The sequence below is a fragment of the Enoplosus armatus genome, chromosome 13 (genome assembly GCF_043641665.1).
Source record: "Enoplosus armatus isolate fEnoArm2 chromosome 13, fEnoArm2.hap1, whole genome shotgun sequence".
Lineage (NCBI taxonomy): Eukaryota > Metazoa > Chordata > Actinopteri > Centrarchiformes > Enoplosidae > Enoplosus > Enoplosus armatus.
In genome coordinates this window covers 4571413-4585809 of record NC_092192.1, presented here as the reverse complement: position 1 = coordinate 4585809, position 14397 = coordinate 4571413, and the positions used below count along the sequence as shown (strand labels likewise).

The window sequence follows — 14397 nt, the reverse complement described above, 5'->3', positions numbered from 1 at the left end:
ACGAGCCACTTAAGAGCAAATCTCTTGGTACGAGAGGTTCCTGCACGAGGCCCGATGTATTCTCAACACAGCCATGTAGTTGCATCAAAACAGTCTCTATCCACAAAATCCAAACATCCTCCCTCAGAATTCCCCGAACAAAGGCTAAACGAAAACATAATAATAGCAGGACCTTGCCTGTTCTTCTTGCCCTCCGGCAGATTGATAGTGTGGTTTTAAGTGCAATGGAGGAGTTTAAAGCCAAGACACACCTCATCAAAGCTTTCAGCCTCGTTCTGCCAATAAGGGGACAGTCAAACTTTGTCCATGTCTGTGGGAGGTCTGTTAACACCGTGAGCCAAAGACAAATAATGTGCATGACGTGGATGCAGATCTGTTCATTCACGTTTACCAAAGTAAAAGTTCTGATGAAATGGATTTACTCACCAATTTAGGGTTTTGAAACAGTCTTATTTTTATCTCCAGTCAAAAACAAGATTATCTAACTAACCATAATGTTCTAAATAAAAGCCAGTAGCAGCTGCTAGCCATACAACATTTTTAGAGCGCTAACAAGCAGCAGTCTCTCTGACTACTAGCCCCCTTTTGGACCGTCTCCCATTGAAAAGCTCAGGGAAGCTCTTTAACAGAGGTGGACAAGTTTACCCAACATACATTTGCCAAACCAACCACTTACTCCTCCTCTTTACAGTAAGCGCTATGCATACATCTCACCTTTGTGTGGCTTGTTTATGTAAACCTTCGTGTGTGGCAGAATGGTTTTATTGCTGCCTGTGGTGGCCAACAGGGGAAAAACCAGCCATGTGCATCTGGCCGATACTGGGGGGGGTCGGGGGGGGAGCAAAGTTGATCTACTAAGCCGGCAGGGCAGAAGAACCTTTCCAAAGCAAGCATATAACTTTGTCTTTGAAGACGAAATAACAAAAATACAGCCTCGGGTTAGGTTTGAGTCTCAAATTCGACAGGTTGGTTCAGTCGGTTCGGGTCTGAGAGGCGCGGGTATAGGCCCGGGTTCAGGTCTCGGTTTTAGGCCCGTGCAGAACTCTAGTGTGTCGTCACATCAAAACAAGAATGACTACAACAAACCAAACCTCAGGTAGAACAGGGGATCGAACACACGACTTAACAGAGCAGGTCGAAATCTAAATCTACAGTCTGAGGACAAAATGGATGCGGATTTCACTGCTGTGCAACTAGCCTACGTTTGATGACAAACAAGCGTATTTTCCAACATGTTGAACTCCTCCTTTAGAACTCCTCCTTGTCACATCAAGTCCCAAAGACATTAAGGCAGCCTTGATGTAATATTACACGGAGACACTTCATTAACTTTATGCTAAACAAACATTACTTTCACAAACATTAAAAGCGGGAGTGAAAGGCAGCCATCACAATGTAACTATAATATCATGCTGCATAAAAGCGTGATGGATATGAACTGGGATGATTATGAGAGCATTAGTCTTTCGAAGCTGTTTTAAAGCTCACAGGAAGCCCTCAGAATGTGTATTGTTCTGTACGGTGGAGCAGGTAGCCGGAGAAGGTGACAGATTTAGAGCAAGCAGGAATTCAGTTGGACATAATGTATATTCACATCCTGGCACACGCCTCACATTATACTTCAGGGTCCAAAGGTCTTTGCTAAAAAGAATTACAAATTCAAACCAGGATGGGATTCAAGCTGTGATTGGCCACACAAACACACCGGGCAATGACAATGTATGACTCTAACACACACAAACAGGTGTAGTGGGAGCTTGTTTATGCTAGTAAACAGACACTGTGCTGTTTGGAGCTGGGGACCCATTTTAGCCCTCAATGGGTGTCCATCCACAAGCACCGTCCTTAAAAGAGACAGTGTCTTTTTCCCTCCATTTGCATTTCATTTTCCTGTCGAGGGGCTCCATTACGGCTCTGAGTGGCTCCATTTCTTGTTCAGTTTTCTGAACAGGGTGTCCATTAACATAGGTGCCGTGTCTCTCCTCTCGCCCAGTGTCTTTAGGGCTTCATTTTGGCTCGGGTTGTTGTGTCCATCACTCTGCCATTAAGGGCTTTCATATCCTGCTTGCGTCCAACTGGGGCTCAGTTTCTTAAAATGGGGTTCCTCATCAGGGGCTGAAAAGAGGGAGGATTGTGCTGAGCTGTGACTCTCCATTTCCCACCTCCTTCCCTCCTCCTCTCACTCAGCTGCTACATGTATCGCTCAACATCTGGCTGCTTTTACTCTAGTCAGCCATGTCAGAGTCAGTGCTACAGCCAGAGATTCACATGCCATGCAAAGGCCATTCATTTCAATCATGTGTAAAAAGCTTTGATTGATTTTGACGCTGTATGGAACTCTTTTATGAAGTCTTTTTATCTGTACAATAAGAACAAAAACCTCTGTAACGGCAGCTGGTTATGGAGCTATTTGACTGCTTTTTGAGATGTTTATTGGTGCAATAAAAGAGAATCTAAGTGACGGTAGTTGATTCTGGAGTTGTACGATGGTTTACTGGAGTAATAAAAAGAAAGCCCCTTTCTTTACTGACAATGTTGTACTGTTGTAACAAAGCGTGTGTGATCCCTGAACTCTGGTCAGTCATAGTGCACAACATAAGGGCCTTCGAGGGTAGGTGAACTGCTGAAATCTGAGCATTGCATGGGTATATGCATCCTTGCAAACTTCATCAGTCCTTTTTACTATTAATCCTAGGATGTAATCAATGTGATAAATTGCCAAGAATCTTGTTGCCGCTCCTGTATTGGTGGATAATTGGTGTCTCTACCTTTTTATACGATGGATTTCTCCCGGTGATGCTGAGTGTAAAGAAGCCCTCACTCTTTGCTCTAAAGGCTGCCAAGAAAACTTTACTACTGACGATGTTTTACAGCACGCAAAAAAAAGTCAAATTCTATCGTAGATTCTGCACATACAGTATGTCTACATTATGTCTGCATCAATGATAAAATACAACATCAAACACCAAAAATTACCCAGGAATGCAAGGTTCATCAGGAATTTAACACTGTACTGTAGTAATACTTTACAGGGGAAAGGTGGTGAAGGATAACAGTGCAGCTGACCACTATACTTTAATGTGAGATTATTGTGAATGCAGGTTTTGATGTTGGAGGTAGGCTGTGTGATGTGTAGCCACTGAACCTCCTGACTCTGCATAAGTATTATGTTGAATGTGCAGCAGCACTAGATAATAAAGTCTCCTGGCATTACAAATTGCTAAGAATATGACTGCATGCGGGAGTGTGTGTGTGTGTGTGTGTGTGTGTGTGTTGGCGAGAACATGCCGGTCTCTTACCATGATGGTAGTAACTACAACAGTGCGGTTCTCCATGCCTGAGGTGTCATTTGGAAGCAGTGGAGAGTCCTGGATCAGCACCAGTTTGTCCGCATCGTTCCAGTAGCCGATCTGCAGGGAAAACTAAATATGAGCTTGTGTTTATGCGTACATGCTAATATACTGCATATAATTAATAAGAAATTAATGTTGAATGATCGTGAGCAGCAAAGCTCGGCAAGAACGATGCATTTTGGAGGGAGTGGGTTAAAAGAAAAGGCACGTTACATTATGATCATCATTCACATCACAAGTACAAACCATCATTAAACTTTGTGTCGTGATAAAAAGTTAAATTTGTTTTGTTTATTTCAAAGAAAGACAAAACATTCTGTTTGTGACCAGGCTGACTGATCAACACTGTGGGATATAAGAACGAAAAAGCCGTCACACTAGAAGAACAAATAATATCTATTTATTAAGTTTAAGTGTCAAGGATTAGGATTAGGTTTGAGCACCACCAATGTTTTCTTTTTCACGGTAAAATTATAACATTATTCTCATAATGTTTTGCCTTTTTTCTCAAAAGTACAACTCCCTTCTCAAAATCTCTACTGTTTTTTTTGGTTTTTTTTTTTACCAGAGTGGCCATAATCATAGCATTTAAATAGTATTTTCTGGTTTGACAAAATAATCTTATTTAATTTTTTTTAGAGCTTTTAACCTCATTTTCCATCAGCTGATGAAGACCATGATATGCAGTTGAAAGCTCTGGACGCAGCAAGTAAGTAGATTTAAGATTATAACTTTCAGATTCAATATTTTTGTAATTTTTAAACATTAATTCATCAGTTTAGTCAATAAAATTGTACATTACATATATAAATCAAAGTATCATCGCATCACGCTGTAGGTCCACCTAAAGACAATAAGTTGTGTTTTTGAGTTATTGCGCAGCCTCGGCTGAAACGTCCTCACGTAATATTATTTCAAGATCTATGTTGTGCTGCTTCTTTTTTGTCAAAAGCTGTTTCACGTTCGGCAAACATTACTGTCGTCTTCCAGAAGTCCTTCAGGGTCAAAACTGACCGACTGGAACTGACAGACATGATATGTTGTGGTCACAATATCAGCATCCTCTGTCGAAGGAAGGTCGAGAGGAAGTACGCGGTCGGCCGATATGTGATTTTTAATAAAAAGCCAATATCTGCAAACCAATATTGTGTCAAACTGATGTATTGATCTTATCACAGACAAGAGCTTTGACGGCAACCATAAGCGGCTATAAGTCAGCGAGCTGGCTGCTGGTTGGCCGCTGCTGAAGGGAAGCCAGAGGGAACGAAGAGCTGTGATTGGCTGATAGCTCCTGTGTGCTGGGGCATCAGGATGATTGAGGAACATGGAAATGTAAGAGCGAGGTTGTGACACGCACACACACACACACACACACACACACACACACACACACACACACCGTGTCCTGACAGGACCCTCTCTGTGTGCAGGACGACAAGCCAAAGCAGCTTTTGATTGATGGGAGCCCGCCCCCCACACACTTCCTCCTCCTCCTCCTCTCCTCTACCTTGATTGCTCTCTATTTCATTTTATCCTCTCGCCGTCACTCTCACAAGTACTCTCTCTCTCTCTCTCTCTCTCTCTCTCTCTCTCTCTTTCTCGCTCTCTCTCTTTATCCCATTTTCCTTGAATTTCCTCCACAGACATCCATCCGTCCTGCCATACCAGAAGCAGAGATGCTGGCAGAGGCTGAAGATTTTTTACAACCTACTTATGATAATAGAACCTACTGTGTCGTCCCAGCCCCCAGACACTTCACACGACAGCAGTGTGCACATATCTCTGACTATATATATACATATATATATATATCACGTATGCTAAAATATACTGTGTTACTCGACTTGGACAAATATTCATCCATAACACAAATGAAAGCAGTGTGGTGTGATGTTTTACCCGTCTGGGTCCATTATTCTTCAGTTCAAACACGTCCATAGTGTAGTTTACCCTGCGGCCATAGTGGTCAAACTGGACATTACCTGTTAATCCCTGCAACCGGACCTGCACACAGAAATACATACACACACAATGATATAACGGCAGCAAATAGTATTCATTTACTCTACAGAGAGGTTGAAGTAAAAACTACAGCAGGTCAAGCTCCATTTTTCTACCACAGAAGTTTGTAATAAATCAGCTTTTCACAGAAAGTAAAAGGAAAACAAGGAAGAATGTTTTAAGAATATGATATTTAAAGTTGGGAAAACTAGCTTTTAAAATCTTGAACAGCTTTTAAAGAAACATTTTGGGAAAATACGCTTCCTTCCAGCGAGTGAAGCTTCATGTTTACCTCTGTGTTAAGAGGTTACGCCGTACTTACTTAACATATTTATGATCCGTACGGCAACTATGGAGAAACCACGAGGGGACAACTGTGATCGGTCAGCTTGGGCCGATATGGCCTGATCATGTTCGATACGTCCGTCTAGTAACCCTAACCCTACCCCTTAAAACCATATTAAAACCGGTGGACTCCCATTAACCCCTTGCGTCGACTACAAATCTACTTTGGGACGAGAAGAAGTCTGTGCGTTACGTACAGAGCTGCAGCAGCTTGTCTACACAGGTGTTTCAGCCGTGTTTTTCAGCAGTCTGACTAAACAGATAGTTTCTGTTTGAATCAAAACAGCTGTCCACCCAGGCCGCGTACTATAAACACAAGTTTCAGGTCTATTTTCTTCCGGTTTATGTGCCCGGCTACAGCGATTGTTTGTTGGGCTCTAAGCAGTGCCAAAACGCGTTTGACTTACATTCAATACTGTGCCTGAACGCATCCTGAAGCTGCTGCTGCTGCTTTCCCTACGCAGGCTGTGAGTAGACATTGTGTAAAGCTCATCACTTTGTGAACTATATGTCGTTTATAAAAGCTGTTCTCAAACAGAAAACTGTAGTTTTAGGGGGAGTGAAGTCAAGGAAAGGAAAAGGAAGGAAGTTGAGTTCTCAGTGTTTGTTTCTCAAAATCAGAAGATCAGATTAGATTAATCAGTTTGTAGCTTTTCTCCTTCATTCCCACCTGTTTGAGAGTGCGCTCCATGTCGATTCCCTGGTTCCACGGGGCGGCGGGGTTGGCGAGACAGTCGCCGGCGTTCCCCCGCCTTGAAATGTCCACCTTCTGCCTGCGCAGGTTCCTGAAGGCCTCGGCCATCACCATCACCCCATCGTATGTCAGCGCCGAGGTGTACTGTGAGACAAGAGGAGGATGTTACTGTATGTGGGCACAGTTGGTTTCTTTAGCTTAAAAAACAACTTAACATCACATAAAAACGCTGCAGTCTGTGCATGGGATTTGTAAATCACAGTCTTTGTAACCTGGAGGCCACCCTGCTGTTCTGTCTGTTTTGGGTGGAACAGCGCTGGAGGACACACGACGGAATAAAAGTATGAGGCCAATTAAATGCTGATTTAGCAGGACAGGCAAAATGTTCTGCAATATCTGCTGGTCGGATCTCTTTAAAAACAATCTGCGTGAGGCTGCCTCTGAGAGCCTGCTGAGTTTCTGCAGGGCCAAGCAGTACGTCCTAACGGCCAGGCTGTTGCAGAGAGGCAGCAGTTTTACTCTGCTCATTATTTTCTGGAAATGGAAAGGCGGAGAGGGAGAGATGGGAAGAGCATATTCCCTACAGTGTAAGCCTCCCAATTTTCCCTAATCTATCTTTGACCTGAAGACTCCGCGCCGCCTCTTATTATTTGCGTCTACAGAAAATCTCTCTCTCCGTCATGAGCCATACATTTCCCTAAAACTCACCTCTGGCGCGGAAGAAAACTAATTGAGTGAAGGCAGGAAGATGGAGAGCGAGCGGGGGAAAGAAAGGGGAAAAGGAGAGTGTTTTGTCCAGCCGGGTAGCAGTCTGGCATTAATTATCCCGGCTAGCAGGAGTTCATTAACTTCGCCTCCGGCCGGGGGTGACTCCTATTCATTAGCCCACTGCTCACTGTGACATTATGGCTCTCTACGGAGACTGCTGCACTCTATCCCCCTGTGACTCTTTGACAAGCTGCCCAAAGTAACACACACAAATAACACACAAACAATCGAGGTGCGGGATAAACTGTGAGGACCATCTTCACTGCTATCAGCTCACATGAACGTGGGCAGGGGGAAATGAGGGGCGGCTTCCTTTTAGATGGATTCAACAGTGTCGGTCAAGTGAAATAAACCCGACTTAAAGCAAAAAAACGCCTTCACACATACTGTATATGTAGAATACTTATTCCATTCTACCCATTCGTAGTCCAACCTACAAAGCTCTGACTGTTATAAAGCTGATCCCAGTCCAATGAATGACCACATGCCTGAAGATTTAAAGGTAGTCGGACCTGGTGCTCAGCTAGCTTAGCACAATGCCACGCTGTCTGGCATCCTACTTTTGCTAGCGTTAGCATGAAGACAGCGGTAACTGAGTCTGATTGTAGTTCAGTTCTTGTGTTTGAGACGATTTCTGTTCAACAGAGGTGGTGAGTATCATGACCAAAAGTCATATACACATATATATATATATATATATATATTCCTTGTTAGGGAAGGGTTAGATGAACTCTAAAAAACTATTTAAACCTGGTATTATTATGCACTCTGTACCTAATATCTTTTAAGGAAAACCGCATGTTAATGTAGGTGTAAATGCACACAATCCACCCAACATGTTGAAAGTCACATACCTCTGCAACATCTCAAGCTTCTCAAAAAAAAAAAAGATATAGGTGACCCTTTCCTTGGCGAAGGAATGATACGTACACTCCCAACAGCAACATGGCGTTGTGCAAGCTGAGGGTCACGTGACTGACGAGGAAGTTGAGCTCGCAACCTTCTCTACTGGTTCTGATTGCCTTCTTGTAGCATAAGAAACTTCAGCCTGGTTAGTGAAAGGTAAAAGTCTTCGTCTGTCACATGACCCTTGCCTTCGTAGCGGCCCCTCCAGAGTATCCCACATCACTTTCCTTGATCTGGGAAGACCGCCAGCTCCATCAATCTAATTTGCATATCGAGATCTGATCACAATGAGGGCCGAAACAATAAAACAATATGGTGGAGATGAAGCCGAGTAGCTCCACGACTCTCCCCGTCACGGCATACACACAGTACATACGGGAATCTCTCATTAGTTCCCTACCTGCTGATTCCTGGAACTTTTAAGCACAAGGCATCACATTTGTCTTTGCAAAGTGAGTAAACATGCCAGGAGAAGACACAACTCACCGGTGGTGTTAATATATTAGAAGAAAGAAGGGCTGACTGTGACTCAGGCTGTGGACAAACTTAATGGGGAGCAGAGTAATTTAGTCTGAGTGGATTTCCAGGAGAGAGAGCAATTTATCAAGAAATGGAGTGGGAATAAACACACACACACACACACACACACACACACACACACACACACACACACACACACACACGTAATATCATGTGATATCGTCCTGTGGTGTAAACTTTTAATTTGAACCACCCACATCCATCAGACACACACACACACACACTCTGCTTGACCGTTTCCACTTCACTGCATCTGGTTTTTAAAATAGAAATCTTTGTCGGGCACAGATTTGCCGGGGGGCGAGGAAGAGGAGGAGGTTTGCTGACCACCATGGCGTGATGCCTTCTTGCCCTAGTGCCATTTGCAATCTGTGTGCCTGAAAAGGATGTAAAGTGGGTCAGTCTGTCACATCGCTGCATATGACAGCGGTGGACACAGCGGAGCAGATTGCTGCTGCTGATGAAGATGATGATGCCCGTTCCTTGTGTGTGCATGCTCATATATCTGTTTTATCACAAGGTTGCTATTTATTTGTTTAGTTTTTCATGCATTTCTGTCTGTTGTCTGCACACCTGGCAAACATGCAGCTACATATTCACACGTATTATCTTTCTTTTGCTGATGCAGCGACCCGGTCAGCCAAAAGGAACCATGAAGGGGCCGTGGCTTTTGCAGGTTTCAGCCCATTGACTACAAATAGCATGTAATTCACACACCTGCCCACTATTCTTCAAACACATGCCATCAGTTTTAGATTTCCGACCCTCCAGACAGCTTTTTTTTGCTTTATATGTGCCATAGCTTGCCAACATCTCTGAAGTTTTCAGAAGGGTCCCTGCTCACAGCGACAGTTACATACGGCGTTACATACCTTGGGCGGGGCGTCCGAGCCTGGGTACTCCCTCTGATCCAGCTTGTTCCAGCGCTGCATCAGTTTGATGACCATGGGGTTGCTGAAGTCGACCAGCTGGAAGCCGGTCACGTTGGCTCCACCGTGCATGAAGCGCTCCAGGTTGATGTCCTTAAAACCCTTGAGGGGCAACAAGGGGAAAGAGCGGTCATGGGCTGGGAAAGAAACCAGTAAATGACAGCAGCAATAAAATAAAGAAATACTTCTTGGACAGCCGTAGTACCACTGAACTAAACTACAGTAGTTTTGATGCAATTACTCTATAATTAATGAGGTGAATAAAGAGTAGGTGTGGAGTGACCAGAGGCGGCTGAACATTACAGCAGTCTGTGTCAGACCTCAATAGTTTCCATGGTTATGAATTCAAGTCCCTCATCCTGTAACCCAATTATTTTTTTTCTGAAGAGGATAGGAGCACCTATCAAGTCCACCTTAATACAAGACCCACATGCCCATATGCACTCTGGAAGAATGCTTGGTAGCTGCATTTGTTCCTGCTGTCCATACTGGCCTTGAAGAAATCCCTTTGCAATGTGATTCCAACAGAGATGAGGGACAAAAATGCATTGAGCCGAAGGTAATATGAGGCTCACTTTGTGGCCCTGTATCGGTGAATCCTGCTAAATATATTGTATCTGCTATAGCAGCTGCTCCTATAGCCGCAGTCTACACATCAATACCACAACACAGTTGAAAGAAAGCAGAAATACAGAAGAGAGAGAGATGAGGTACAGATGATATGGTGAGAAGAAAGAAAACAAACAAGGAAGCCATCAGAAGTCGTCTTCCCTCACCAGGTTGGCCATGATGTAATGGTAGCCTTTGACATGTTTCCCGACACTGACGATCTGCGAGGAGGCGGAGCAGAGCTCAACGTTAATCTGACTGGATTACAGCGTAGCACACGTTAATTGCATAAAATGATGCGTGTGACAGGCGAGTGTGCGCGTCTTGACACCGTGGGACCGCCAGGTTTAATCCACAGAAGATCGGACGTCCAAACAAATGAACAGGCAGTCTTGTCAGGAAGTAAACACTTAACGCTTTCAAAGACATGACAATGCTTCTTGACACTCTTACACAACACACACACACACACACACACACACACACATGCACAACCACAGAGCTGCATCTTGGTGATAAAAACTGATTTTGAAAGCTGACATCTGCTGGGAAAATCCCACTGGACATCCAGTTAATAAGGTCGTGAATTAAGCTGAACGAAAGATGCTTTAAACCTCTCAGAAACGCTTGGATTGGTATCAGTTCCCCGACAGCTTCACTGCTGTCAAGACCTGAGTATCAGGTGGTGAAACTCTGCTGTTGATCAACGCTCACAGCTGCAATATTCAAGATTAAAATATAAAAATAAATCCAATATATCAATCTGGATCACAACACGGGGCTGCAGGAGAGATTTGCAGTCCACACTGCTGATGGGTTGGAAATAAGTCTGTTTGCTCATACTGTTGCTCGGTTTTGGGTCTTGAAACTTTAATTTTCACAGTTTTAAGAGCACAAAATAAAAAAAAGGTCGGCTGGTTCGACAGACATGAGCATCATGTGTGCAGTTTACTGACCTCATACTACATGTTTTATGGTTGTCTCTTATGTCCAGTAAATGTTCATGACTGCACACAGATTTTAACCTAATTTTATCAGTAAAAGTTCATCCTCTACCGTTATGTAATTATTAGGAGTTGGTTCATTGAGATAAACAGCTGGTGGCACTAATTTTCCAGTTGGATGCCATTAAACCAGAAGAAGAAGAAGAAAAAGAAGAAGTAGTTCAAAGCTACTCGTTTACAGTCTCCTCATCGCTCCATACTGATCGGATGTTTTCTTCAGTGGATGTTAAAGCCACACATGTATGTCATGATTTACTCCACGTCTGTTCCATTTTTATAATTTTTTACATTTTGCTTTTATCGATGCACCAATTTTTCCACCTCAGCCAAGCGCAAAAGAACTTTTTTGCAATATTTCAACCTTTTTTTTTTTTTTCTGCATTTCCGCTCAGGTTTTTATGCGCAAATTGAAAATGTGTATAAAAAGTGGTGGATGGAAACCCATCTCATGTACAAGCAGAGAATGATGAGAGGATGAGTTGGGACTCTGGTTTAATTCCTATTTGCTCACACGCTGTATGTCGAGTGTTTTGCAGGATATTTATACTTTCATCCATGCAGGTGGCATGTATGAAAATTGAGATTTCACGGAGGGAGTGGCGGTCTGATTATTATTGTGGTTGTGCCAGAGATTTTTTTACAGTGTTTCATGGTTCAGACTTTTTGTGCATAAGAGATTATAATTAAGGGATACATTTAAAAGGCAGAACACAACATCCATACTGTATATTTATGTGATGACATTTAATTTATCCAACTGTCATGACTTTAAAGTAAAAGTGACCTGGGTGCTTATTCAGACATGAGATACATGACAAGGTGCCTGTCTGAAACTGAACATTTAGGTGACATTTAGTGAACTTTGACACCTCTTAGACTTTAATCTAACTTTAATCCTATGGAGTCTTAATGTTGCAGCTATGGTACCGTTTGTACAACTTGCAAATTAGATGCCGGCAAATTACATTCCCATCTGTAAAATGAAACAGGTTTGCATTCAGAGATTTCACGCTCTGACATTCAAAGTAACATCTGGTTGCTTATAAGCCTTGATATGTACTGACCGTGCTGTTAATAAGCAACTAATGAGGCCCAATTATGTATTCAAATCCTCGTCCTCGATCAGGAGAATTTGGCAAGATGTAAATATGAACTGGGTGGCAGTTGGAATGAATGCAGGCTAAAATAGATGTTTATGATTTTGGCAGTAATTCTGACCACCGCTGCACAAAACAGTGCATCATCCCACAAGCTCTAAATATGACTGAATGAGTCCATCACGTCTACCATGAGACGTTCTGTGTACTGGCATCAAGTGAGGATGAAGCAGGAAGTCTGCTGCTCCGTGGGGCAAAGACAAACACACACACACACACACACACACACACACACACATCTACAAAGTAAATTGTTAGAACTATGACAGATGTCAGAGTGGAGATTTCCTGAATAATTGAACAATTACAGAGACACCAGTTGCCCCGGGGAAAGATGGAGGGATGAAGGAACGAAGAGGAGGAGGAGGAGGAGGAGGAGGAGGAGGAAGACACACATCATATTCTAAGTGTGCTTATGCCAAATAACGCCACAGGAGACCAGAACAGACTGCTTTCAAGTTCAAAACTTTCTAATTAGCACAAACACACTTAAAAAAAACAAAAAACAGAGTGAAACAAACATTGAGTAAGTGTGTAAAGTCACTTCTGTTCTTTTTGGAAATGTAGTTTCTGGGATGCTGTCATCTCCGAGGACGGACAATGATTTGAGTAATTAAGGTGATTTTGATCTGATCTTATGATAATATACAACACATAAAGAGTTTGAAGCTTCTCAAGTTGAAATAAACAGCTTTACATGAGTCATTCATATTATATTAAAGCAGCTAGTGCAGATTCAACTTCAGCATCCGATGTAAAAAAAGATGAACAGGAAAAGCGAACAAAGTGTTGATGTCATGGTGGCATCACCTGTTCCAGCATGTTCTGCAGTCTCTCCGCCTCGAGGTCAATCACAAACTTCTTCTCCTGTCTCCGGTCCAGATCCTCCAGCAGCCGTCTGTAACTGGCGTCGTTGAAGTTTTCGACGCAGATGGCGCTGACCTGCCAGTTGTTTTGTCCTGCCTTCTCCATGATGGCCTGCAGGATGGCGTATCCTAATCAGACGCACAGGACAAGACTCATCAGAGTCTATGCACTTTGTATACATGAGCAAACAGTCAACGTGCACATTTTCAAATCATTTTTTACTTAAAATGTAAGAACTTTTTATTTTGGAGCATTGTGTCAAAAAAATGTTTTAAAGGTTATTGATTACTTTGGTTAGCCAAGTATCCGCTGGGATTATTATTATCACAATTTACATTGCGTCCAAGTGCAGGAAGAACTGTGCCCTCCCTATTACAAGGTGACAGACAAGGCTGGTCAGCGACTTTCATGTAGGAGACCCGAGTTCGATCATTTGTAAACTTAACACACACTGCAGTTGCCATGTGCGGATATTGTAGACAGAAATGTTGGCATTGAAGGTTAAAAACATTGAATGTAGTATGTGACAGATATCAATAAAGTTTTGTGGAGAGTTGGCGACAGGCTAACAAAGTCATTTCATGTTTGGATTCCTCTCCAGTTGCAGGACTTTTTGTAAAATATTGCTGTAAGGTACCCTGGGTTTTCTTGCAAACTGACAAAAACAAACCCACTCAGATTTTAGAACATTTTCATTATCTTCTACAGAATTACTGCATTTATATGAATGAATTCAAATTTTTGTCAAAATAACTGCTCCCTGAATGCTTTTTAGTTGTCAGTGTAACAGCTCCTGAATATGTTTACTGACGAAACAACGGCTGCTGTATTTCCTGGCTGTAATATTTCATATTGGAACATGGTAAAATGGTAAAACACATTGCTCATAATTACTGGTTTGAAACGCAGACTGGCTTTAGTTGACACGACATCTTTGGCAAGACAAACCCTCTACAAGAAACCGCGCTGAAGCAACCTCCTCCAAAGCTTTTATCCTTTTCCAACCAGATCCTGGCTTTTGGTCCAGTCGGGGAAACAGACTTGTCTCTGCGAGTCGGATGTAACTCCAGACTCTGGAGGGGAGGGACCCTCGCTGTCAGGTTTGTGTATAAAGAAGATGAGTGTCAGAGAGGAAACTGGGGAACTGTGAGGGCGGCTGTTCTCCAGCAGGAACAGATGTCCCTCTTAAACGGCCCCTCCTGGTGGCCATCACAATCTGGCAAC

The 14397-nt window shown here is 42.9% G+C and overlaps 1 protein-coding gene across 4 annotated transcripts in view; it reads right to left on the bottom strand.

The window, feature by feature from the left end:
- gria4b (glutamate receptor, ionotropic, AMPA 4b) overlaps positions 1-14397 on the bottom strand; it is a 102452-nt gene that overhangs the window by 28780 nt on the left and 59275 nt on the right. For 3 of the 4 annotated variants that reach the window (XM_070917185.1, XM_070917186.1, XM_070917184.1), the window contains exons 4-9: positions 13117-13301; positions 10313-10366; positions 9480-9638; positions 6370-6537; positions 5253-5357; positions 3300-3410 (exon numbers count right to left, since the gene is read on the bottom strand). In XM_070917185.1, coding sequence (XP_070773286.1) covers positions 3300-3410; positions 5253-5357; positions 6370-6537; positions 9480-9638; positions 10313-10366; positions 13117-13301 — 782 coding nt within the window. Of the gene's footprint in view, positions 1-2082; positions 2116-3299; positions 3411-5252; positions 5358-6369; positions 6538-9479; positions 9639-10312; positions 10367-13116; positions 13302-14397 lie in introns of those variants that run through there. The other variant, XM_070917187.1, reaches the window with a different exon arrangement.